The sequence below is a fragment of the Myotis nattereri genome (assembly GCF_964212035.1).
Source record: "Myotis nattereri genome assembly, chromosome: 3".
Taxonomy (NCBI): domain Eukaryota; kingdom Metazoa; phylum Chordata; class Mammalia; order Chiroptera; family Vespertilionidae; genus Myotis; species Myotis nattereri.
In genome coordinates, this window is record NC_138077.1 from 164,571,600 (window position 1) to 164,598,995 (window position 27,396).

At 35.4% G+C, this 27,396-nt stretch overlaps 1 protein-coding gene across 4 annotated transcripts in view; it reads left to right on the forward strand.

Moving 5' to 3' along the window:
- Nucleotides 1–27,396, forward strand: part of NEGR1 (neuronal growth regulator 1) — an 877,124-nt gene that overhangs the window by 311,605 nt on the left and 538,123 nt on the right. For all 4 annotated transcript variants that reach the window (XM_081085888.1, XM_081085891.1, XM_081085889.1 and 1 more), the window contains exon 2: nucleotides 21,895–22,127. In XM_081085888.1, the coding sequence (XP_080942014.1) occupies nucleotides 21,895–22,127 (233 nt within the window). The remainder of the gene's footprint in view (nucleotides 1–21,894; nucleotides 22,128–27,396) is intronic.

Here is a 27,396-nt window from a genome sequence, read left to right on the forward strand (position 1 = left end):
TTAATTTTATCTATTTTGGCTTTTTTAAATTTTTTAATTTAAATTCTTTATTGTTTAAAGTATTATGTAAATCTCTTTTTCCCTCATTGATCTCTCCCCAGCCAGCTCTGCCCCCAATGGCACCCCCACACCAATTGAGGGTGTGGCTGGCTGGACAACCTCCCACAGCCTCTCCTCAGGCCGCTGTGATCGGCCCTGATTGGCCCTCCCCACTCCGATCAGCCCGTGGCCCCTCCCCCAAGCCATATCCACCCCCAATCAGCCCCCTCACCCCAACTGGGGGTAGGGCTCGCCAGCCAATCACCCGTGGCCCCTCTCCCCAGCCGGATTGGCACTGATCAGCCTTGATTGGGGCAGACTGGCCTTCCAATCTCTCGCCGTCTCCTCCTCCCACCAGGCGCAGACCCGATCTGCCCCAATTGAGGCTGGGCAGGTCGGACCCCACCTGTGCACAAATTTGTGCACTGGGACTCTAAGTAAAGTATATAAAATATCTTTGATTCCAGGATAATGCCTTTGGTCCTGATTTTGTAGGCAATGAAGAATTGCATAATCAAATTATAATTTAAGAACAATTAATCAAATAAAAGTGGGTAGAATGGTAGTAAGGTAGTAAGGTATATTTTGTAAGTTATCTGATGATAAGGTGATACATTATTCTATAAGTTTACTAAGTTTTCCTGTGTACTTGGTAGAGTCATATACATTTTTTAAACAATTATTGATTTGCCAACAACAAGATTTTGTTCATATGGACATTTTGTCTATGTTAAACAATTTTACAATACCAATGAGATGGATAGATATGTTGAATGAGTTCTAATTTTCAATTGACTCATTCATGTGATATTATTTAAAAGTGATTATTGAGAAATGATTTTGTCTCATAAGAAGACAATATTTTACACAATAACTTAATTAATATATGCTTTTTTCCTCCCTACTGCAGAAACAAAAGCATTCTGTTGCTATAAATCTTCAAAATGTTGTATTTGCATATTATTAGTCATTATATTGATTTGTATTTATCTAAAAAAATACCAATTCTATACTTATTTGGTTTGATTCATTTTTATAAATAGTGGACTAATTATTTGTCTAAAATTGGTTTAATGTAACTTTGGCGCTTTTGATACTGGATTTAGAGCTTCAAATTACCCAGGTAAAACAAAATATCTGATAATATCATGTTTACCTTTGCATTTAATCCTAGTACTATAGCTATTGGCATTTAGTCTTCTGGTATATAGACAGAGTTTCTAAATGAGCAGAAAGGACAAAGTGAACCTTGCTGAAGTATGCAGTGGGCTATAGGCATGGCTTTCAGTTTGTCATCTTTCTGCTTCTCTGAGACACTAATTCTGCAAGATTAATCTTGGACAGGATGTTAAGAGACAAATAAGTTTTGATATACCTATGTATTCTCTCTCTTTTTTGAAAATCCCTCATGGACATTAATACACTAAATGTTCTGAGAATCCCTATTATAAGGAAATACTAGAGGCCTGGTGCATGAAAATTCATGCACTGGAGGGGGGGTCCCTCAGCCCGGCCTGCCCCTCTCACAGTCTGGGAGCCCTCAGGGGCAGGAGGTGACCCGGAGATCAGGGGTCACACCTCTGCTGCTGCCACTGCCGGCACTGCAAGCCTCAGCTGGTCCTGGTCCTGGGGGTGGGCCAGCCTTGCTGCATGCCTGCCGCCCCAACAGAGCTGAGGGGATTGGGCGCCACCATCTTGTGGCTGTGGGCGCTGCCATCTTTGAGGGTGGGGCAGTCAATTAGCATATTCCCTCCTTATTGGCTGTGGGCGCTGCCATTTTTGCAATGGTGGGAGGGTCAATTAGCATATTCCCTCTTTATTATATAGGATATTTTAGTTTATTTGTATGTACATGGAACTACATTTTGAAGAGATGCCTTTTAATATCCCAAGGAAGTATCTCCATGGCACCCATTTTGGAAAATACTAATATCACTTCATAGATAAGGTAGCCTAGGTCTACAGACACTAGTTCCTGAATAACAGATAGTTGGTAGGACAATAATACCTAGAGTCCAAGTCTTCAGATTCTATTTTTGAGCCATATATGCTAGGCTGTGTTACTAAGAACCCCACATTCTCTGCAGTTACACTTTAGACCAAGTGTATACCTACATGACCATTAAAATTCACAGAAAGTAAAATGTGAATATTTCTTCCTGATATGACTGGCATGCATTGATAAAAAATTTCATAAACATTGCATAGCTTTAAAATTATTAGTGTTATAAAACATTGATTTCTTTTCTCACTTTTACTTTAATAAGTTTTTACTAATTGAGCCTTAGGCTTCTTATTGCTCATTACTTTTATCATGTGTAGAAAGAGTGCTCGCTCCTTCACTGTTCCTGCAGCCTTAACAATAAAAATAATTAAAAGAGAAGAAAGGTGAGAATTTAGTTTTGTAAGAGGATGCTGCTTCACCATGATTTCTTTGGATATGATATATTTGTAATGTATGCTAATAATCATGCTGAAAGATGATTTATTTAATTAATAATTTATTCAAGCAATAAAAGTTGAGGCATTGTAGATGTCAGACACTGTGCTGGGCTCTGAATCTATCAGCAGCAAGAATACCCTTGAACTCCAGGAGTTGATAATCAAGTTTAAATATTGAAACTATGTTTAGTGTTGCAATAAATCAGATCATATATGTATACAGTATATATTTGTTGGAGTATCCTTTGGTTGCCCAAACTATTCAGTATTTGCTCTGCCTTTTAAAATATTTACTTGTATCTTGATATATACCTGATTTACAAGTGAATTCAAATGAAAAAAAAATGAATTTATCCATTTTAATGCTGTCTTCAGCACATCTTCATCTTTAAAACAGGGCAAATGTTCTCTGCAGACAACATGTGAACATAAGCTTTCACACAGAAGTGTGATTTGTTTATAAGCCTGTTCTTTTTCTAAAATATATTTCATTGATTTTTTGCAGAGAGGAAGGGAGAGGGACAGAGAGTTAGAAACATCAATGAGAGAGAAACATCAATCAGCTGCCTCCTGCACACCCCCTACTGGGGATGTGCCTGCAACCAAGGTACATGCCCTTGACCAGAATCAAACCTGGGACCCTTCAGCGTGCAGGCTGATGCTCTATCCACTGAGCCAAACCAGTCAGGGTAATATAAGCCTATTCTTTCCCCAACAACAGCATAGTTAAATGAACTCAGCTGAAGGTTCTGTGGAAACTGAATTTTATGGACTTTGCCACAAAATCAAGAAAGAGACTGACATCAGAGATATGTATCATGAACTGTGCCACTGCTGACCTACACCTGAGGTGTGGATATTTTAGCAAACCTTACTCTAACAATTCTCAATGCTTAACTCTTTTGGGGAAAAAAAAGTGAATTCAAAACTATAAACAATAACTAATAAATGCCTTCATTCACCACTAAAGCTGAAGACTGATCTAGAGCAAATCACTAAAGACCAATATTGATACATTGGTCAGAGTAAAGCATTGGACTCAATTCATGGTCCCTGCAGTACCAAAGCAAACAAATAATCAATGTTTATAATACATAAGCAGGTAAGAGAATAGAGTTACCTGAACTAGAATACTAGTTCTTCCTTTGTTCCGTAGTGTGGCCAGCTTGACATTTGCTGTTCAAGACTGACTTCAGGCTATCTGCAATCTGTTTTTTCTGAGGATATCAGAGCCCGAATTCACTGTGTTTTATATATGCAGGCTAGGAAAAGGAAAATATTAACATTCAAGAATAGCCCTAGCTGGTTCAACTCAGTGGATAGAGTGTCAGCCTGCTGACTGAAGGGTCCCAGATTCAATTCTGGTCCAGGTCACATGCCTGGGTTGTGGGCTCAATCCCCAGTGGCATGGCGGGCATGCAGAAGGCAGCCAATCAATGATTCTCTCTCATCATTGATGTTTCTATTGCCCTCTTTCTCTCCCTTCCTCTCTGAAATCAATAATAGTAAAAAAAGTATCTATCCACTTCCACATAAGAGAATTACTTTCTACACAACATTATTTGCCTTTCTGTTCTGTTACTGTGTGGGCCCAGTAATTCAAGATCTGATGAAGGCCTACCAAAATATATTATTTATTGTATGGACTTATTCAGATAATTCTTTGTAACATGCCAGGCAAAAAAAAGTGTTGCTTGTGGGTATGTTGAAAGATATCTATGAAAACTGTAGTTTCATAATAGTTTGGAAAATCTAGTAGAATGGGCCAGGTATTTGGATTCAGTTATACCTTGAGTTCAAATTTCAGCTTCATTTTTAGTGTGTAGTATTATACTATTAACTTCCATATTATTTTTCTGTAAAGTATAGGAATAGCAAAAGCTTTATAAAGTGTGTGTATTATGTGCCATTGAGTCAGCTGCAACTCCTGGGGTCTGTATGAATGAGTGATGTCCACACCTCTTGTCCTACTCTGCTCCTGTCTATCCATGCCTATGTCTTCTTTTATGGAGTGAATTCCTCTCATACTTGCTTTTCCTCTTTTCCTACTGCCTGTACTTTTCCCAGAATTATCATCTTTAACAAAGAAGCCTCCTGGCTTATGGTGTGCTCAAAAGAGAAGAGTTTCCGTTTTGTCATGTTGCCTCCAGGGATGTTTCAGATTTCAATTCTTCTAGGACCCATTTGTTCAGATTTCTGGTGGTCCAGGATATTCATAGAGCTATCCTCTAACACCATATTTCAAGTGAAGCATCTTTTCCTCCCTACCAGCCTTCTTCACTGCCCAACTTTCAAATCCGTACTTAGTAACTGGAAGTGGGAGGGTATGGATGATCTCTGTGTTGGTCTCTGATGACAAATCTTTGCCATTAGTTTTTTTCCCCCCTAATCTTACCATTGCAGCCCTTCCAAATCTCAGCTTTTATATAGTACTTGTGTATAGTTGATTAGTGTTTAGTTTATCACTAATGATGAAATGATGGTAATCGTTATTTGATTATTTACATGTGATTGACAGCTACAAGACTGCAATACTTTTATTAGGATTGATTTAATTTTTAGACTTTGTATTCTCTGCAATGTGCTTGTATGGATTTTTGTTTGTAATATCATGATCCCTGGAATTTCCCTTTTGGAAGTCAGAAAAGCATGGATCCTTGACAATAATGATTATTCAAACACTTTTCTCAGCTTCAATGTAATGTCCATTAATTCTCAGTTTATTATTTATGCAAATTATCTCAGTAATTGCTTAGGTCAGCATAATTTTTTTTATGTTTTCATTTTATTTAGGCTTATATCCAACCAACTTTAGAATACCTCTTTCAATTTTTCAAAGCCTGAATTTATGAACTGTTGTTCATGTTCTTTCAGAAAGATAAAGAATTTGGATTCATTATAACCAGTAAATCAATTCATGTCAAAACCCTTTTCCTTAAAGAAATTCTCCCTTCCTTGGTTTGTCTTTGCTTTCCAAAAATACACAATATAGCTGGCTATTAAATAACCATTTTTTATACAGACAGGAAATACAGAAATACATTTTAAGGATTAAAAATACCCCACCACCCACACACTAATTGAAAATTTAATGATGAGAAAGAAATAAACAATCTAAGCATTATCTTTTCTAAAGTCCTAAGTGAGTAGGAAATGGTGTCAGATGCTATCCTGCATCTGTACATTTAAAATTATCCAAATAAATTAAATGAGATGAAAAAATATCCAATAAATATATTATTTTGAGGACAGAAATATTGACTAGACTCTAAAGAAACTTGTACAAAAATGTTAGTTGGCTGAAGACAAACTTTGAATAAAATTTCAGAATAGTATTATTGGTAATTAAATAATGCTTACCAATTCAACAGGACCAAAGTGTGAGTTTGTGATTTACACTTTCAAAGGCTACAGATTAGGGATGCACAACATCATCTAATTAGTCACTATTTTCTCTATTGAAAGTCTGCTGTATATAGGTAGTAGGCTAAAGAAATAATACTTAGAGACATAAAAATGCAATGAGATTGAAAGGGAGGAAGCTTGAGAAAGCTATCAAGTTTCAATTTTACATGAATCTAATTCTTATAAAAGAACTATACATTATAAAAACTATAAAATTATAGTTTTCTGTTCATTCTCTTCTCCACTAAAACATCTTAAAATACTTACATCCTTACTTCATCACTGCACTGAAACAGCTCTCAAAAATGTACTGAGAAGTAATCTGCTAGTTAATGACATGTTTTCAGTCCCTTTTGACTTCTCTATAGTATTAGACACATAAAGACACTCCTTATTAAAATTTTTCTTGATTTTCATGTTAAAATATGTTTTTGTCCTATCATTCTCAGTAACAAAATTAGTGGTATCACTGTAAGTTTCTGTCTTTGAAACTCCTTTTTATTCATAATGCCCCACAGCATGACCATACTTACACCTATTGTGAATAATTACCATATATGTCTATTTACTAATGACTGCATTTATAATTACTTATTGACCATCTCCTCCTGGTGACGGTACCTATGTATCAAATGCAATATGTTAAAAAATAATTATTATCTCTGTCCTCAAGCCAAGTCCTCTTTCTAATTTCCCCAAATTTAGGGAGTTCTTGGATATTTCTAGATATACAAGTTTCTACAATTGAAAAGAATGCCATCTGTTCACTCTTGTCTTATACTAGACAACCCCCACCCCACCTCTTTCAAGACTAACAATTTTATCTTGATCTTGGCTCTCCCATCTATCTCCTCGTATGAATTTTCTATATTGACAAGTTAGACTAGTCTTTCATGATTGGTGGTGAAGATAATAGCTTCTAATTTAATATTCTGTCTGTTTTAAGAATCCTAACTTCAACTCAGGCTACACAAGGGAGACTTGTGCTTTCCCTCTTTATCTTCTCTGTGGCTTTTTGCCTGCCTCCTTCCCTATTTTTAGTAGTTTTTCTAATTCTTCTAATGCAATAAGATATGTTCTCACCGTCTAAAAGTTCTACACCAGTCTGTCTCTGATATAACTTCTATCATGTCTATCATGGTGTAAATATTTTGTATATCCTCCATTCTTGATTAGTAAGCTTATGGAAAGCAAGGACTTTTTTTGTATTTGTCTTTTAATTTTGTAGTATTCTTACATAGCTAGAACTAAAAAGTAAATTTCCAAGGGGGGTTGAAATGGGAACTAACTCAGACTCTATCTCAAAATAACAATCTTGAATTCATTTTGAAGCATGATTATTTCTCAATGAGATTAGACAAATATAGCTCAGTTTCACTTTATTTTCTGTGTTTAAATATAAAGTGGAGTTTATTTAATGATACTATTGGTGATTTTCCACTATTGTTGCTTGTCCATTAATAACTGATTGGGATGACCAACTCATTTCACAAGGGTCACTGAGAATCTATCAGATGATCATGACTTTCAGTCATTACTAAAGATGAAAGATAAATGTTTCTCATTATTTGTAAGACAATTTGGGGTTTTAAAAAATCTGAAGTATGCTTTGGCAAAAATAGTTTACTTTCATTGTTGGGTGGGTGTGTATTTCAAAGGAAATGTATTCATTCATTTGCTCATAACTCAATAAAATGTCACCTGAAAACCTATTAGCTCTTCATAAAGTCATATATATTTAAATTCATCTTTTTTTCTTTTGTACTAAGTACATGCAAACTAATGTAGACTGTCAAAGAATTATACAATTTTGATTTGAAATCCTGAAAACATACATATGGTAAGCTAATGTTTTATAGAAAACATAGAAATATAATAGTTTTTTTAAGGGCTCATAATTAGAAAGGCCAATTAGAGAGAATAAAAGGATGCATGTGTATATATAGTATGACATCTAGGGAATGCTTTAGAATCAGAAGCAAGTCATGAATTAAGGAGCTCCAGGCAAGCCAGGAAACAATAGCCTCATGTGTTCAGTATTGATTGCAAAGACAATTGTGAATATTGGTAACAGAATAAAAGCTGAGGAAAGCGTGGTTGTATTTCCAACATGAATTTTACAAGGCAGTTTATGCTTAACTAACTTGCTGGGCTGCTTGAAAATAATGCGCTGTGAAAGATAAGAAAAGTGGATATAGTACACTTTGATTTTCATAAAAGATTTTTGGCAGCTTCATGTGAGAGATTAATGGCTAAGGTAGAGAATTGTAGAGTAAACGGTAAGGAGTTTCATACACAGGAAACCAGCTCAGGAACAAAAAAGTCTTTGCGGAGGAAAATATCTCAAGTGAAAAAAAAAATAAATGTAATAACCCTTAAAATTTCAGAAGTACTACATCTTATATTTCTAATTAAAAAAATGTATTAAATTTCCATTCTTACTCTTTTTTTCTCTAAGTTACTACTATATACATTTATTATGTTTAATGATGTTACCCAAATAAGAATTATGTTAACTACAAATGATACTAACAGTAATGATTAGTGTGTTCAGCAAGAAAATGCAGATAATTTTAAAGACAGTGAACAATACATTTTTCTTTGGTTAAGAAGTGAAAGACTTACTCTCATAAAGTAAGAACTCTGACCTAATTGACATAAACATTAATAATATTTTAAAATCAACATGTGCAGATCATCAAAAGTTTAATAATCTAAAAATAGCATATTGTTCCAATCAAATTAAAACCAAATGAGTAAGCTTTTCCCATAATTAAACAATATATTTATTCATGTACCAAGTAAGTTTTCTTTATGACGCTTTCTCACTGACTATTTAAACTAGCTCCTGAGTTTTGATCACATGTTCTGAGAAAATACAACACTATGTGAGTGGCTTCTATTTGTTTTTCTGAGACAAATGGAGGTTTGTTTTCCTTTCAGTACATCAAAGCTAGATTTTTGCATCACTAAATTATTTTTATGGTAAAATGAAGGGGCAGGTACAAGTAACCTCTGTAGTTAGTGAGCACAGCCTTTTGTTCCACATGCTGTATTCCATGTTTTGAACCATGGAGGAAATCCAGAGATTTCTGTGTGTTCTTACCTTAAGGATAACCAAGAGCAAAGGTTTGAAGTACAATGGGAATAAGGTGAATGTCAATGCTGGCTCTGTGCTAGTCCCACCCCATTCTTGTTCCCAGCAGTTTGTTGTTTCTTTTTTGCACCATTCTCACAGTACTTTATGTAGAGTTCTCATAGTATTAACACTCTATTTTAGGCATAACTATGTGACAGAAATGCACTTGTTGCAGGACATCACAATGAACCAGTCAACTACTAGGGCCCTTTACGATTTAGCATAGTTAATAACTGATTTAAAAAACGATTTCAGCCCTAGACGGTTTTGTTCAGTGCATAGAGCATCAGCCTGTGGACTGAAGGGTCCTGGGTTTCATGTCAGTTAGGGGCATGTGTCTGGGTGGCGGGCTGGATCCCCAGAGCGGGTGTGCAGGAGGCAGCCAATTGGTGATTCTCTCTCATCATTGATGTTTCCATCTCTCTCTCCCTCTCCTTCCCTCTCTGAAATCAATAAAAATACATTTAAAATAAATAAATAAATAAAAAACTATTTCACAGCAAGGGACAAACAAGATAGTTAATGTGCTGGGGCAATGCAGACTTTAGGAGAGGTCAATTAAACCTGCCTTGGGGCATGGAATAGAGATGTCAGGAAGAGTTTCCCAAAGCAGTGGCATTTAAGGTTAAGTGCTTAGGTATTATCACATGGGACATTTCAGTTAATCCTCAAAATAGCTCATTCAAGGACATATTATTTTCCTCATTTTAAAGAATCAAGTGTGAAAACTTAGAAGAAAAATTAAATAGTCCCCAAATTTCTAAGGTTAGTAGGAATCATGAAGAATTGTGATTCAACCCCATGTTGTTTGAAATCAGGGTACAGTTATCCTTGAAGAAAGCATATTAGCATTTCACCAGATTCCAATTCACCTGTTTTTAGAGAACATTACAGTGATACTTTTCTTCTTGGCTCTTGAGGTTCACTATTTAGAGTGGCTCAAGAAGGTAATGACCAATATCACAGAATTGTGACCTTGAGAATTCAGTCATGGGGGTAGGGAATAAACAGTGATCTAATAAACAGAGGCCCAGCCAGAAATTCATGGCTGGAATTTCAGCTTTTCACAAATCACAGTGGAATTTTACATCCCTTGGAGGCACTTCCTTTCCTCAGCCAGCCAGGCACTGAGATCTGACAGGTCCAGCTGTCCACTAGAGACTACTGCTGGATGGATCCTCCAGCAAGAGTTGGAGGCTCTGGAATTTTCTGTAGGCATCTAGTCAGATGTAATGAATATAAATTAAATGTTGGTTACATATTCAAAATTTCCATTCTTATAATTATAAATATTCATTTTCATTTCCTATCAGTTTTTGCATCAAATGTCTCCTCTCTCTCTCTCTCTCTCTCTCTCTCTCTCTCTCTCTCTCTCTTACACACACCACGCACACACACTCACGTATACACAAACACAGCTCTTGAAATACACACACATATCTTGAGGTATCAAAAATTTAATAATAACAAAAGAGTTGATCTTCTAGAAAGATAAGTATATTTTAGATTTCTCAAAAGGAGAAGAGACTACCAAGGTTATGTTTAAAAAGAAATATTTAAAATCCATGGGTACTGGCTTAAAATTTTCAAGTGTGTTTAAATATTAAGAAATACAAATGAATAATCAAACTCATGGAATTCAGCAAAATTCAGATATTATTATTGTTAGTTTTAAGATATGAGGTAAATAATTTTAATTTACTGATATATGGACAATTATAATATAGCCTGTCTCAACCAAGTTTTGTTTTGTATTCAACAGATTTTTAGTAACTGTAAGGATAATCTTAAAACACCAATGAAAGTGAAAGAAAGACCTTTTGAAATTATATTTAATAAGGACCTTTTCTTAGAAATAACGACTTTGTGGTACTAAAATTAATCTGTAAACTAACATTCCAATAATTCTCACACAAATCCAGTCTTCTGTTTTCCTTACCCCAAAGCAGATAGAATCTGAAGTTGGAAAAGGAGAAAAATTGGAGACAAATATGCTGATATCTTTAAATAAGGAGTGAGTTCAATAGCTGAACAGCAGAAAAAGACACGAAATATAGAATTTTAGATATCAAAATGTTTTAAACTGTGGTATAAATACCCAAAGGGTGTTTAATGATTTTCCAAGGTTTATGTAGGAACTGACAGTTTTTAAAATTTTATTGTTCTTAATTTTTTATATATTTTCCCCTAAAAGTGACCTTCGTGAGAGTAGGTCTGTGGTTGGATTTGTTCCAATTCATACCTCCTGCTTTTAAATCTTCTTTCACAAAATCTTTGGAACATATCACGGAGCATGGCCCAAAGTATAAAACTTTCACACAATAAAACAAGGAGTTTATTTAAAATATTGGTGTTGATGTTGAGACGATGAATAGATAATTTCCAAATTGCTTTTCAACATATTGGCAGGAAGTTATAATAGGGTTATAAACTGACAGAGCCTTAGGAATGATTTTGGTGACATTATTTGCATGTCTCTGATGGAGTAAAAGATTTGAGTGACATCTCTATAACAGGACTCATTCCATTCCCATAGTCTAATTTAAGAAAACTGGTTTTATCAAAATTAATTCTAGACTCAGAGTCATGTAAGCATCTATATATATAAAAGCCTAAGCGACAGAATGACTGAACAACTGGTTGACCAGTCACTATGACACACACTGACCACCAGGGGGCAGACACTCAATGCAGGAGCTGCCCCATGGTGATCAGTGAATTCCCACAGCGGAGTGCCACTCAGCTGAGCAACCCATCCCTGTGGCCCACCAGCCCGGCAGCAGCCACTCACTCCCTCAGTAGTCCTATAGGTCCGATCTCTGAAGAATAGGCCAGGAACCAGTGGGCCAGTGCTTGCTAGCCTTCTGGAAGTCAGCCTCAGGCACCGTGGCCGCTTCCATCCTTAGACGCTCTGCAAGGAAGAAACGATAAAAGAGCAGCCACCAGGTGATTCCTGACAATCGGCAGGAAGGTCAGCAGGATGGATCCGGATCTAAGGCCAGCAAGGGCATCCCACCACCCACCCAGAGGGCCAATTGTTTCCCATCCCCCCTCCCTCCTGGGACAGGTGCCAGACACAGGGCTCATGGCTGGTGAGTGCCACTGTGGCAGTGTGAGCCTCTCCCGATCAGGACTGACTGGGCACGAGCCCGCAGCAGGTGCAGCGGGTCTGGGATGAGCAACAGCAGCAGGCAGGAGTGGCAGGCAGCATTGGACTGCCAGTTCTGGCACAATCCCTGTAGGCCACACCGAGGGACCCACCTATGCACGAATTTGTGCACTGGGTCTCTAGTATAGTATGTTTACTCAAAAAAGTTTGTCCATGTGTCTAGATAATACCACCTAATTAAGACATCCAGCATTAAATACACAAAGTAAAACACAAAATTTAATAAATATTTATCAGAATGCTTAATATAATTTAATCAATTGTATGCTATCAATAATTGTAAAACTAACTTTATCCAGAATGTATTTTTACATTTAAATTCTTACAGTCATAAGAATTTTTAATAGCCAATTTATATATTTAATTTTATTGCAAAGAAGATAAGGTATCAATAAAAGAGCTAAAAAAATAAAATTTGATTGAGCTCAAACTGTATGGTAGAAGTAGAATGAAAATATGAGGTCTAGGAGAAAAAGAAACAATATAGCATTTATTTTAGACTAGAGCTTGTTCATTATTTTGCAAGTGGATGATAGCGAATATCAAATCACTATGTTATTAGTTTTTCTTGGATACATGAAAGAATTAACAGCTTAATTTTTAAATAGCCATAATAACAATCAAAAATTATAACTTTTACAAGGAACTTAGCTTATAATAAAAATTTTAGGTAATTGAAAAATGTAAAATAGTTTCCATAGTGTAGAAAATCATTTTATTGATCCTGAAAGCAAAGAGAAAACAAATTGGTACCATTTTACTTCATCTCACTGAACTTTGGAAGATCCCAATGCCCATGAAATCTCCAAGTGGAGAATTATAACCATGTCCTATAGTTCTGAGGAAAATTAACTCATAAAACTTATCATAATTATAAAATATTTACACTTATATTTTGCTTTATAAGTTTACAAGTTTACCTTCCAGGCACAGACTCAACTGATCTTATACTAAACTAGTGGCCCAATGCACGAAATTTGTGCAAGGGGCTTGGGCGCTCCCACTGATGTGGCTTCATCTGCAAGGTCATTCGGAAGGATGTCCAGAAGGCTGTCCAGTCTAATTCGCATATTACAATTTTATTATTATAGATAGGACTTACATAAAACAGGTAATACTATCTCCATGTTGCAAGTAACTAAGCTTTAATAGAGATTGAGTTACTTGACCCCTAACTTTCTAGTAAACCAGGGAGTTGGTTTCTAAACTTAAGTTTTGAGTCTCAATATATATGCTTTTTACTAAGTGAGAAGTAATTTTTATTTTTTTTAAATTATAGTTGACATACAATACTAGATTGGTTTCAGAGGTACAACATAGCGATCAGACATTTATATAAATTTCAAAGTACAATTAAAAAAATATAACACCAAAGCTCTCTTTTTCTATGTGGGTTCTGCTTTAAGATTGGGAAGTACGAATGGAAGAAAAGCTTTTCTGGATGTAATGACTCATCTATCTGCAAAATCATTTCTTGTGAACCAGCCCTATACTATGATAATGTAGATAAACAAAGCTCTGCAAATGCCTCATTTTCCTTCTTGCATTTATATTTTATAGCACAGGCTTTTTGTTGTCATTGATGATGGTGGTAGTTTGTTTGTCTTGTTTTTTAAACAAAGTCAACCATAGGAAGGTAGGTTAATAAAAGTTGCCTTTATTTACACACTTACCAGGTACCTGGCACCATCCTGGACATGTTAAAAAAAGTATTTTAATTTTCATAATAATGATTTTAGATCAATAATTTTACTAACCCCATGATAAAGGTAAGAAACCTAAGGTGAGTAAAGTTTACTCCAGTTTCCAGGGATAGTGCACAAGAAAGCTGACATTTGCACTCCAATATTAAACTCGCTACATTATGTGCAGCCTCCAAGAATTGTCCATATGATCTAGCTGAGAGTTAAAATTGAAGACTGTTTTTAACATTTAACATCTTTTGCAAAAATATAATCAGTTTAAATTTGTTTTCAAGGAGCACATGGATAACCAAACTGCATTTTGTTTTTTTCCCTCTGAGGTACATTGCCTCATATATTTGAAGGCATAGATCATATTGAAATATGGTTTAGTCAATTTCATCAGAAGAGGACATATACACATGGATTAATGGTTACGTTAGTTAATTATTGCAAGTCTGGCTTCAATTAATTGTACTGTGCATCCATTTTTATTCATAAAATAAAATTTGTGTTCAGAATATATTTTAGTAGAAAAAAATGAAAGAAAAACCCAGCAGTGACCAGCAGAAAGTTTAAAGATCAACATAGAGAGAATGATTCTTATAATTTTTCTTTATTATCTAAATGTCCGTATTCACCAATGCTATAAAGAAGTATATACCTTTCTGTGTATTTTTTATGTTTCTTATTTTATTAGTTGTATTTATATGCACATAGAACACTTTCTAAATGACTTAGACACAAAGATGGCTGATGCGAGGAAGTAGAGTTGCTGATACTGTTTGATGCAGAACTCCATGTTATTTTTCCCTGGTTCTGAGAATGAGGTGTCTGTACTGGCTTTCTCCCCGGGAGGACGGAAGAGCAAGGTGTGCCTGGAGCTTAGCGCTTTATCGGGACACTTCTCTGGGCTGATTCGACTCTCCCTCTCAGATGCAGTTACTTTAAACGTCTCCTGCATGCATTTTGAATGTAGTGCTCACTCCCTTTATAGCTCCTGAGGTGAAAGTCCAACTTCTCCAGGAAGCATCTGCCAGGGAGCAGCACTGCAGACAGAATTCTCCCCACAGCGGTTCAGAGCACCTGCTAGTTCACAGAAATCTTGAAGCCCTTCCAGATCCAAGTATCTCACATTCAAGTCCACATGGGAGAAAGCAAGCTGGTTTAGTTGGATTCAAAAACAAAAAGTAGAAACGACAGAAACATTTTCCAATTCTATTCATGCTTAAAGTCATTTGAAAAAAGCTAGTCCTAAACTAACTTCCTCAATATGTAACACCTTGTCCTTTTTACAATCTCTGCCTCATTCATCAAGCCTGCATTCGTGCGTGCACCACTCTTAATGTGAAGATAAGATCTACCTACCTCTCAAAAGGCTCTGTGAATGTTAAATGTGATCAAGCATTAAAGTATTTTCCATTCCTCTTAGTCCATTCATAGTTATCAATCAGCTAATGAAACTTTTTATTATTATTATCAAGACAAGATGATGATGATTAGACCTCAGTAGTAGGCTGAAAATGAAGTCATTTTACCAATCAGACTTTTCTATTTTATTTAGTTACTAGAGGCCCAGTGCACAAAATTCTTGCACAGGGGTGTGTGTGCCTTAGCCCAGACTGCACCCTCTCTGATCTGGGACCCCTCAAGGAATGTCCGACTGCCCATTTAGGCCCGATCCCACCAGAATCAGGCCTAAATGGGCAGTTGGGCATCCCTCTCACAATCCAGGATTGCTGGCTTCCAACCGCTCACCTGCCTGACTGCCTGATTGCCCCTAACTGCTTCTGCCTGCCAGCCTGATCACCCTCTAACCACTCCCTGCCAGCCTGATTGACACCTAACTGCTCCCCTGCCTGCCTGGTTGCTCCTAACTTCCCTCCCTTGTAGACCTGGCCCCTCCCAACTACCCTCCCTGCTGGCCCGATCGCCACAACTGCCCTCCCCTGCCGGCCATCTTGTGTGTTGGAGTGATGGTCAGTTTGCATATTACCTCTGTATTATATAGGATAAGGTACAGGCTCTCTTTACCCATACTTATTTTACTTCATAAATGCTAATTTATATGTTGAATGTTTTACAAATAATGTATTCAAGTATTCTAAACGTAAAAACTCCTTGGTGTTGCCATTACTAAACATTGATATTTTGCTTACATGGAGGCTCAACTTACATAAGCTAGTGGAAAGAGTAAGATAAATAAAATTGTAGTATTATAGAAACATATGGTTTAATTACAAGTTGAAATAAGTGAATTTAATGTTTAAAATTTAGTGATTAATCCAAAACCAACTTTTAATGATTTCCTAGACATTGAAAATGTTGAGTAAATATTATTTTTAATAAAGACTTAAATAATTTAAATTGCAGAGTAAAGTAAGACTAAAAGACATAAATTTACACTATAATTTGATTGCATTAAAGTTCCCATCTTTTAGGAATTAGGTTTAGATCTCATAAAAAAAAAAAGCAGAAGTTTTATTTTTTTTCTTGAAAAGTATTTATTATTTTCTTTTGATTTAAAATATTAAAATATTTAAGTTGTTTGAGATTTTTTCTTATAATTAGGAACTAGCTGATAACTTTCAGTCTCTTACCAATATATTTTAATATGTCTTTATTATTATAAAGAAGTGCCTGAAGGAAATATAAAGGAAATGGATTTCATTCTCTAAAAAATTAGAAATTAGTTTTCTTTTTTATGCTACATGAAGTAAAATATGCCCCACATATCATAATTTCCATTCTAAAAATCACTGTACATGTATCATTGATATTACTAGATAGCTTATGCCTGAAGGTTTAATTGAATTTTGTCATAATAAAGTTATTTCTATACAGTACAAATTTCAATAAGAAAGTCATTTCAATAAGTTACTTAACCTCTCTGTATCTTAGTTTCCTCTCTGTAAAATAAGCATTATCATAGTACTTTACAGTACCTGTCCCAAAGAGTTGGTGTAAAGATTGAGTGAGAAATATATGTAATACCCTTACAAGAGTATTTGGCAGACAATAATGTTAGTCTATTATTTTCTACATAATAGTATTTAGCTGTTACCTGCACAAGTACATTTTACATAGGTATTTATATAAAATGCAATTCTCATTATTTAGAAGGCATGAGTACTTAATTAAGTAACTGAAGCTCATTTGGACAAACTGTTGATTGTGTGGGTTTTCCTTGACAAAGTCTTATACCTCCTACACCTGCCAAGAAATAGAAGTTAACAATAATTGTTTCTGCTACAAATAAGATTTTGTCATAATAGTAGTAAAAGAGAACTTAAAGTATTAAGTCAATCACTATGTTATATATAATGATATTATTATCTGGAAAATATTAAATATATAATCATAAAATTATTTATGTATATATGTATACACATGTCTATCTATATTAATATACATTGATCTCTATCTCTATCTCTATCATCTTTATCTCTTTCTCCATCTCCATCTCTATCTCTATGTTTATGTCTACCTGTGATGTTATAAAGTGAATAACTGGCATGAAAGACATTAAGAAAGAGAGTGCCTTAAAAATAAAGACAAGTAAAAGAGAGATAGAATTTGTTCTGTTTCTTTTAATCTGTGCTTTACTTCCTTTCATTGTGGCCTGGACTTCAGGATCTCAATGCTCTCTTTGCATGCAAGAATTACCATGGAGGTTGTATGGGTTCTGAATTTATTTTATTTTCTCTGTATTCTTTTAAAAGTTCTCCTGTCAAATTTAGAACTTTGTGATACCATGAAAAGACAGCCATGAAGGTAGCTAGCCAGTTTCTTCACAGCAATATTGTTTTCACATGGCATAGTTTTGAATCCAAGGGAAATTAATAAAAGAAATTTTCTTCTTTTTTTAGTTAGTACCTTTGATGAGAACTTTCATTAATCACCGTGTCTAGAGAAAAGCTGGTCTCTTTCCATAAACTTGAATAAATCCTGGTGTGTAGCATACTGGTAATGGTGCTAAGGATTATGTTTTTGGAATGTGTTATAGGGCATTAGAGATATGAAAGTGAAACAAATCATTCCTCAGTAGCTATAGGCTTTTTCCCTAATAGAGCTTTACAAAATAATAAATAACCTAAGTATGCTAATTTCTACTAAACTCTCTGAGGTCCAACTTTCGTATTTAATCACCACAGGTGATAATATCACAGACAGAGTCAGTTAGAATATTCCAATATCAGTTTGATCAGCTAGTAGCATATGAAATAGAACTTATTACTCCCAAACTAGGGGCCTGCTAATATGTGGTAATGTCATTTATAAAGGCACTCCTTCAGAGACTTCAGAAGTAAATGCAATTCTGATTAGAAAAGTATTAACTTTGGGTTGATTTATCAACCCAAAGTTGGGTTGATATAATTAACAATCGTGAAATAAAATAAATATTCCAGCTATTTTCTTTCTTTATTTTTTTAAAAAATTATGAAACAACATTAAATTTTATTTTTTTTTCATCATCATTTATTCTCCCTATACCCTCTTCCACCTCCACCCACCTATAATCACTACACTGTTGTCCTGGTCAATGGGTTCTTTCTCTTTTTTTTCCTCATCCCTTCACCCATCCTCCCCACATAGCTGTCATATTTCTAACAACCAGATGTTTGGAACTATGTATACAAAACACCTGGATGATTGACTGAAAATTGAAGTATTTGTCATGGTGCTAACACAGCTTATGCTGAGGAGTGTATTTTTGAACTGCTTCACTCATCCCCCTATAAAGTAGATAATGGAGAAGATTTTTTTTAAAAAAGAAATAAAACACTTTCAAGAAAATTCATGCCATACTCAGTTAAAGGATGTATTCATTATTAAACATTTTTATTATTATTTTATTATCTATACTTACAGGGATCCTAAACTCACTGGCTCTTAAAATATTCCGTTTAGAAATCTGGAGAGGATAAAAAGATCTGAGTGTGCTACCTAGAATTATGGCTTTATACTGCTCTCATTAATTACATGACTATCTTTGTTTCACCAACCTCTCCCTCACACAGGAATTACTCCATCCTAAACAGGTAGAATCTCTCACCCTTGCTGATGTCCAGCTCTAAGAATACATAGCATAGTCTATCATCACAGTTAAGAGTTCACGCTGACTGGCTCTGTTCATGATACCTTCCTTCCTTCCCTCCAGAATTCTTTCTTAATACAGCACACATGCCAGGCAGAATCCTTTGTATTGTAAAGGGAAAAAAATAGGGTGAATGTGGAGGTAGAGGACATAGGTGTTATTCTCAAGGAATAGATTTATTTGTTTGGCCTTTTTCATATATTTTATATAATCATATTATAGTTGACCTTAAAATATATAAACCCTATATAAGTATCTTATGATTTTTATGAAATAGAACGATTTGCTACTTCCAATTTATGAAATCCATTATAGTCGAGTTATTTAAGTTCTAACTCAGTAGTATAATTTGATAATAATTATGCAGCGATCCGAGGAAATAATACAAAAAAATGTGTGTTTTTTTTTCCTTCTTTTTTTCTGAGTCTCATTTGAGGATTTTTCTAATATATGTCTTCAAAAGCTTTGAGTTGGGGCCAATAGCAATTATGAAATATAGTTACCTAAACCCAGAGGACATAAGGGCTCATTTTTTTTTAATTTCACAGTAGAACATAACTTCTATTCTTCCTGATGGTCCCTGACATGCCAGAACAGAGGAACAGTGCTTATGCTAAGACTAGAAGTTACAACCCAGATCAGCTCTATGAAAGCACTCGTGTTTAAAGGCTAGTTAATCTCTGTGGTTCTCTCATACCCCCCACATAAAGGAAAAGCTGCTTCTGCCTCTAGGGAGAGGGAAATGCAGAGCAGAGTGTTCAAAATCAGACTTTCATGGTCAAATATCCATTAATAATTAATGTTCTGCTTCCTTTAGAATAGGACAGGTTAAGTAGTCGGTCATATTCAGTAAATAAGAAATTACTTGCAGTAATATCTGCAACATTCTAATACTCTTCCCATTTCTGAAACCTATTTGAAAAGTCTTTGATCTGCATGCATTATGGTGGAAAGGGCATTGGATGCAGAAATATTTGACTCAATTATATATTCAACTTTGCCACTCACTACTGGTGTGGCTAAGGCAAGTCATATAACCAAAGTTCCAGTTATTTCCTGGTGATGAATTAGACATAGCAATCCATGCACTACAGGGTTGTTATGAGCACCAGATACTGTGTGAAGGCCATGAATGGAGAGGTCACACAATAAACTTCACAAATCCAGATGGTAAATACAAACCTGGAATTATCACAACCCTGGTAGTGGTATGTTAGTATTGTACCCAAAAGTATAAATGCGATCTTGTGAAATGGAAATAGGCATCCTCTATCTTCTTTCTGCATATTTAAAAGAATAGAGATACACTATAATTGTTTGATTATATCATTAAAGTGGGTTTTATTTTCTTCATTACATATATAAAGAAAAACTTTTCAATGAACAGTGACCTTCATGACTTCCACTAGTTTGGATTCTGTAGATGGTGAAGCTGACTACAAATGTGATTCTGCAATGTACCCTGTTCGTTATTTTTTTCACCCACTGATTAGTTTCATGCAGTTGGCAGCAACCTACCCCTGCTGCATTCAGCTTGCAATTTTGGAGCAATCTCAAACACTGTGTTCAGTCCTCCAAGGTGTTCTGTCGAAATGCTGTCAAACTATTTCGATGTGTGTGTATTTTCATTCTGTAGCTGCGCTTTGTACTCATTTAAGAGAACCAGTCTTTAATTTGTATCAGAATGTTTTCCAGATGAAACAGAATTCCAGGCCTCAGCAAAATCACTGACATATGACCAGAGCCTTCTGTTCTAAGTCTTGATGTGCCCGACTTCTATCAGATTCAAAGCTAGATAGTTGAATCTTGTTACAGAGTACAACTTTGAATAAATGGCTTCAAATTTGGCCTCAAAATCTACTGTCATCATGCTTACTATCATCATCCTCTGGTTCCAGTTCACCATTCCAGTTGCCTCTCTCATCTTTCCCTTATAGCTCATGCTTATTTGTACATCCTGGGAATGCCTGTTTCTCTCACCTTTCCCTGGTGTTGCCCATGTATAGCACCTCTGTCTAAAAAGCTACGTCTTCCACTTCTCACTGCTTTAGCTCGGGCATTTCCTGTCCTATCCTATTTCAGAAAGCCATTTACTATACCCCAACACCCTTACTGAGTCAAGTAACCCTCTTTTGTCTCTCATGGACCTTAGCTTGAATTAATAACATTATTTTTTATTAATGGACAGTATTAACTACATTGTTTGGTTAGCTTCCTTACTAGACTAAACATTTAGAAGAGCAAGGATAATATCTTTTTTTTTAACCCATAAGTAGTAGATGCTTCATAAATGTTTATTGAATAAATGAATGCTACCTGGAAAAGCTGCTGGTTGGTTCATTGAAAAGGCAGCAAAAATTTACTACTAAAATTGATACTTTAATTACAGCAGCAATATCATCAGTGAAATGCAGTTTATAATTTTAGTGTGCAAACTTACCACTCTGAAAATGCAGGAGATTTTAAAAATAAACATGTTTATGATACTATTCTATGCTTTGCTTTCTGCATCTGGTACATTATATTCAGAATTGGATTGGGTTGAAAGAGGCTGACTCGTACACCTTTCCTACTTATTATTTCAAAGAACAGAATGTGTTTTAATGCAGAAATTGTTACATGAACTAATTTAGCCTTATTAAATTTACTTGTCACACAGAAAGAATGAAAACTGATTTTGACTGGCTTTCAATGAAAACACACGCACACATGCTCTCACAAAACAAAACTGTATGCAGGTATTGTTTCACATTTGTATTGGGAATGGAGACCTACCAGTGTGTTCATGTTTCCCGTGTTTATGTCTGATGTTAGGATGTGATGAAGTGCTATAATTCATCAGATGAGAATACAGTCAGAACAAAGATAATGTCTCTCATTTTCATTTGATTAATAGTGTTCTGTCTCTGGTAATTTGTAGGTGTTATTTGGAAGATGGAGCTTCAAAGGGTGCCTGGCTGAACCGGTCAAGTATTATTTTTGCGGGAGGTGATAAGTGGTCCGTGGATCCTCGAGTTTCAATTTCAACATTGAATAAAAGGGACTACAGTCTCCAGATACAAAATGTGGATGTGACAGATGATGGCCCATACACGTGCTCTGTTCAGACTCAACATACGCCGAGAACAATGCAGGTGCATCTAACTGTGCAAGGTATGCATTTCCATAACTGCTCTACTGGGAGGGACTATGCTTAGAAATGTTCAATCTTTATATTTTATTTTTTAAAATACATTTTTATTGATTTCAGAGAGGAAGGAAGAGGGAGAGAAAAATAGAAACATCCATGATGAGAGAGAATTATGGATCGGCTGCCTCCCTCAAGTCCCCTACTGGGGATCGAGCCCACAACCTGGGCATGTGCCCTTGACTGGAATCGAACCTGAGACCTTTCAGTTTGCAGGCCAACGCTCTGCCCACTGAGACAAACCAGCTAGGGCAGAAATGTTCAATCTTTAGATAGCAAAATTATTCAGAAGTAACTGACAATGTTGAAAGACATGTGGTCATAGTCTTCAGGGATTTATGTTCCTAGATTCCATTAAGTATAATGGGTATTATAGTCATATGAATCACCACATACCAAGATAAAATCAATTCACATCACATTGTGATTTTTTGTGTATGATTCACTTCTTATCTTCCTTTGAGTTACCCCTTCAATAAATCTTTGAGAACCCATGATTGATACATTAAAATAAATATCTGATAACCCATGAGGGATACATTAAAATATTAGAACTTTTTAAAATATGGAGAATAACTCTTTAAAAGTAATTCTACAGGTTTCCAACATTCTGTCTCAATCCAATTTCTGTTTACTTTGATTAAAGTTACAATGAAAAGAAGCAGCCTTCTAGAAATGCTTAATTTAAATATAGAGTAATTGAAAAAATATGGTACACAATGCTTTCTACTTTGCCATACTTTCAGTAGATCATAAATCATGCTAGCTAACTTGCAATCTCCAAATACAAAAAGAATCATCAAATTATGTTATTTTTCTTGAACACTAAAATGTAAGAGCATATTTATTCTGAACACAAATGCTTCTCAAGAAAAATGAAATTATAATGCAAATAGAATGGAAAATGTATATTTTTGCCATTTACATTATTTCCTCATGCGTTTTAGATTAATCATGGTTTGGTTGCATAGAAATATTATGTTGTGGAACTCAAAATGACATTGCATCATTTCTAAGTAAAATTAATAACAAATTGTATGATAATGTGGTGCCAGTGAATACATGTTTTATTCCTAACAGGAATGCTGAGTAAGCAAGTTATTTGTACTACCTCTGAGTTAACCCTTCTAATAATTTACACTACTAATAAGTGTTAATTTATGCAAATGGCTTATATCTGGAAAATATTGTTAATCTATTTCCTTATATACATGTAAACCTGAATTCAAATACAACTTCCATTGTTAGTAAATATTTTAACTGTGATAAAAATTAAATTTATTAATTAAGCTATTAACTTTAAGGAAGAAAATATAATGGAGAATTAAATCAGTGAATTTTCTCATTGGCTTTTCTTATTTTAATCATTGCTAACTCTAAGAAACCCCTCCTTCAAAAGCATAGGAGAAGATAGTACTTTTCACCAAAGCCCACCTTTATTCAGAGATTATCCAGAGATTCCAGAGGGCAGGATTTTGTCCAGCTTCAAAAACTAACATGAGGTTATAAGTCAGAAACACATTTCTTCTGTATCTAGGCCTAATCTGATTCTCTTCTGTAGTGCAGTGCCCTTTGACTTGTGTTTCTAGCTCAGAGACTACAAAAGATTCTTATTACATAAGAAAAAGTAAACTTAGAAAATAATATATTTGAGTGACTTGAGATACAAAATTTTTGCTTAGATTTAAATGATGTATTTTAGATCATGAATATTTCCTCTTTCATTTTTTCTCATTCTTTCTTGTTCCATGTTTGGAGGAGATTTTTACACCAGATTATGGATATATAAGCCTGCCTAGAAACTTGTTTGATTTCCATAGGATTTCTTTATAACCTTATGTTACATAGATTGTTTAATATTATGCACATTTTAAAAGCTGTCGCACGCCTTACTCTGGCATTCTTTTTTGCTGGCCATTTGATGATGGTGAACTTTTGAGTACCACTTCAGGGAATGCGTATTAGGAACACACTCATTGAATGTTTTACCAGTATTACGTTTTGTTCCTCTAGAAGAAAAATTGGTTACTATGTTGAAAGCATGTGCTTGGGACAAATTAAAAGCTAATAATTTTACATATTTATGAGCATAATTACTTATTAGAAGTTGATTGGCATGTGAGCAGTTTTCCAATTACATTAATAAAGTTCAGGGAATCCATTAATAGGCTTGTCAGTCAATTCAAGAACTTAGCAAATGTCATGAAAAGTCAAGCCTGCTTAAGCTGCATTTCCTCTCAAAGAACGGAAATAAACTGATGTGCTCATCTCTTCAGTCTCTGAATTTGTTCTGTTGTCTGGTGCTCAGTGTATCTGGATAGTTTTGAAGTGTATGTTCTTTGCCAAACAATTTGTTAAGCCTTTACTCACCAAGAAAAAGAAATTTAGCAATTGAAAGAAGGGTAGTAATCACTGATGTCAAACAAACATTGGCTGATAAAAAAATAAAGCTCATCTTTAATTGTTGCAACTATGTACTCAAAGAAGCTACTTAAAATCATTTTAGAAAGGGGGAATAAACGGGATATCATGCCAAGGCTGACATTGTGCATGGGAAATTCGTTGGTGCTATTGATTTATTAGAGCTATTAATATCAATAGCTCTAATGAATGGAGCAATGAGGGAGAAAAAACAGTGGGATATGGGTTGGAAAACCTGGATTCAATTCTAAAATTTTCTTCATGAAGTGGGTAATTATCAAGCCTCTCTAAACTCTAATGTTCTCATTGGAAAGATGAGGCCTCAGAAGGTCTTAAGGTCCATGGCAGTCAAAACCAAACAGACAGATGACCAAAAAATAAATAAGTAAAAAATCCATTGTGATCATTAGCTTTTGATTTGAAAGGTCAAAAAGATTTCAGTTAAAAAATTAAAAACATATATTCATAGCATTTGTAGAACACTTCCATTGTGCACCATACAAAACAATTTTCAGACAGTGACATCTTGTATTTACCCTGCAAGTGTGCTTTATTTTCTTTCACCAACTGAGCCGAACAATGCATGTACTTATGGAATTTGAAGAATGTGGTGAATTTGGGTTTTGCTTAAAGGGTTAGAAATTAGCTAACAAACTCAGTGAAAAAATTTCTTATAAGTAATACTAGAGACCCAGTGCACGAATTCGTGCTCCAGTGAGGTCCCTCAGCCTGTCCTGCGGGATCGGGCTGAAACCGGCTCTCCGACATCCCCTGAAGGGTCCTGGGTTGTGAGAGTGTGCAGGCCAGGCCGAGGGACCCCACTGGTGCATGATCAGGGCCAGGGAGGGATGTGAGAGGTTGGCCAGCCAGGGAGGGACCGCGGGAGGGCTCCAGGACATGTCTGGCCCATCTTGCTCACTCCTGAACAGCTGGACCCCAGCAGTAAGCTAACCTATTGGTTAGAGCGTCTGCTCCCTGGTGGTTAGTGCACGTCATAGCAACTGGCTGACCAGTCAACTGTCTGCTCCCTAGTGGTCAATGCATGTGATAGTGAGCGGTAGAGCAGCCTTAGCATATCATTAGCATACTATTATTACTCTTTGATTGGTTGAACAGCCAAATGGACGACTGGACACTTACCATATTAGGCTTTTATTATATAGGATGTTGCTAATAAATCAAGTTACCTAATTGTTCAGTGATAGATGGTGTGCTATGCTTCTCTTTACAAGGATGGGCTTGCAAGGTGTCAAGCAAATGACATTAGCAAATGGTATTTAATGGTCAACCCTTTTGAAGGTAGCCTAGAGAACCACCTTGCCCAAAGTCAACCTCTGCCTAGAGCAACCAGTATCTGATGACTGATTGAGCAGGAAGCATAAAGGCCCCTCTCTTTCAGCCTAAGGAAAGTGACTCTGATGGGTCATTTGGCCATAGGCAGCTGAAGCTGTTCAGCAGTATGTACTGCAGTTTATCATCTTGCTCTGTTCAATCCCACTTTCTTCCTTCTCCAAGGATTTATCACAAGGATATCCCTTAATAAATATCCTGTACTGTCAACTCCATCTCATTTTATTGTTCACTTCCCAAAGACCCTAAACTATGACTATGTTAGATCCTTGCCTTAGGCTTACTCATTGTTTTGAGAAAGGCTTTGTAGAGTGGAAAGAAAATGCATTCAAACACAATTTATTATTAACAGTCTGTTTTATATTGGAAGGGATTTAAAGCAGCTTTTAAAGAAGTATTTAGTAAATCAAGATAAATAGGAGAAATCTGAAGCAAATGATAAGGTTAGACCATAACATTTGTAACATGATTTCTATATATGTTTGAAGCTTGGTAAAAAAATAATTCTAAGATTTATAGGAGCTGACACAACAAGAGAAACTGGATCAGTTATTCATTTCATGGACCATAAGGTTAAAACTTACAGTTCTTACTTCCTTGATCCTGTTACTCAGAATGGAGAAGGATTTCCACTGAGTCATCTCAGAATATCACTGCGAGCTATGAGGAGCAACTCAACAGGAAGTGTGTAGTTCTCACAGTACTCTTTCATAAGATTGTTCCTTATAACATGTTTCAATATAGCCCAAAGTACAGGGAAGTTAAAACATTATTAAAAAATCGAAAGATAAAATCAATAAGATGCTAGTTCATCTATGAGTAAATTTTAGAACCTGTCCTTCCTGAGTCAAACCTCAACAAATATTATTTCCCTTGGTGGATCTTTGAATAGGAATTTAGGTACAGATATTTCAAAATTATACTTACTAATGAATATCTTGGGAGTAGTTAGTCCATCTGACTACAGCATAGAGCCATATTCTATAAAGACCAGCACATCTTAATCTAATGTTAACATCCTTTTCATGATTCATAAAGCCTTGAAAGGTTCATGCTGGAAGAGGAAGACACCACACTTCTGTTCCGAGTTGAGCTTATGGGCAATAACATGGCATCACAAGGTATAGGCCTGCCTTCCTCAAAAGTTATAAAGAAGGAAAGAGCTATAATGGTCAAAAAGCACATTAAAATGTCCACTATATTAGGAAAGTCAAGTCATTGTTCTGCAACAGTAAATATTTCAGACTTTCAACAGCTAAAAAATTAAAGAAAAATTATCAGCACTAGGAAAAGTTTTACAGAGCCCTAAAATGTTAAAATGGTCATTGGTTGAATGCAGTGATAGCTCAGGACTAGGCCCATCCATAACTACACATTTATTTTCTTGTGATTAGAACTTTTAAGATTTAATCTCTTAGCAACTCTTAAATGTACAGTACAGTATTATTAACTACTAGTAACCTG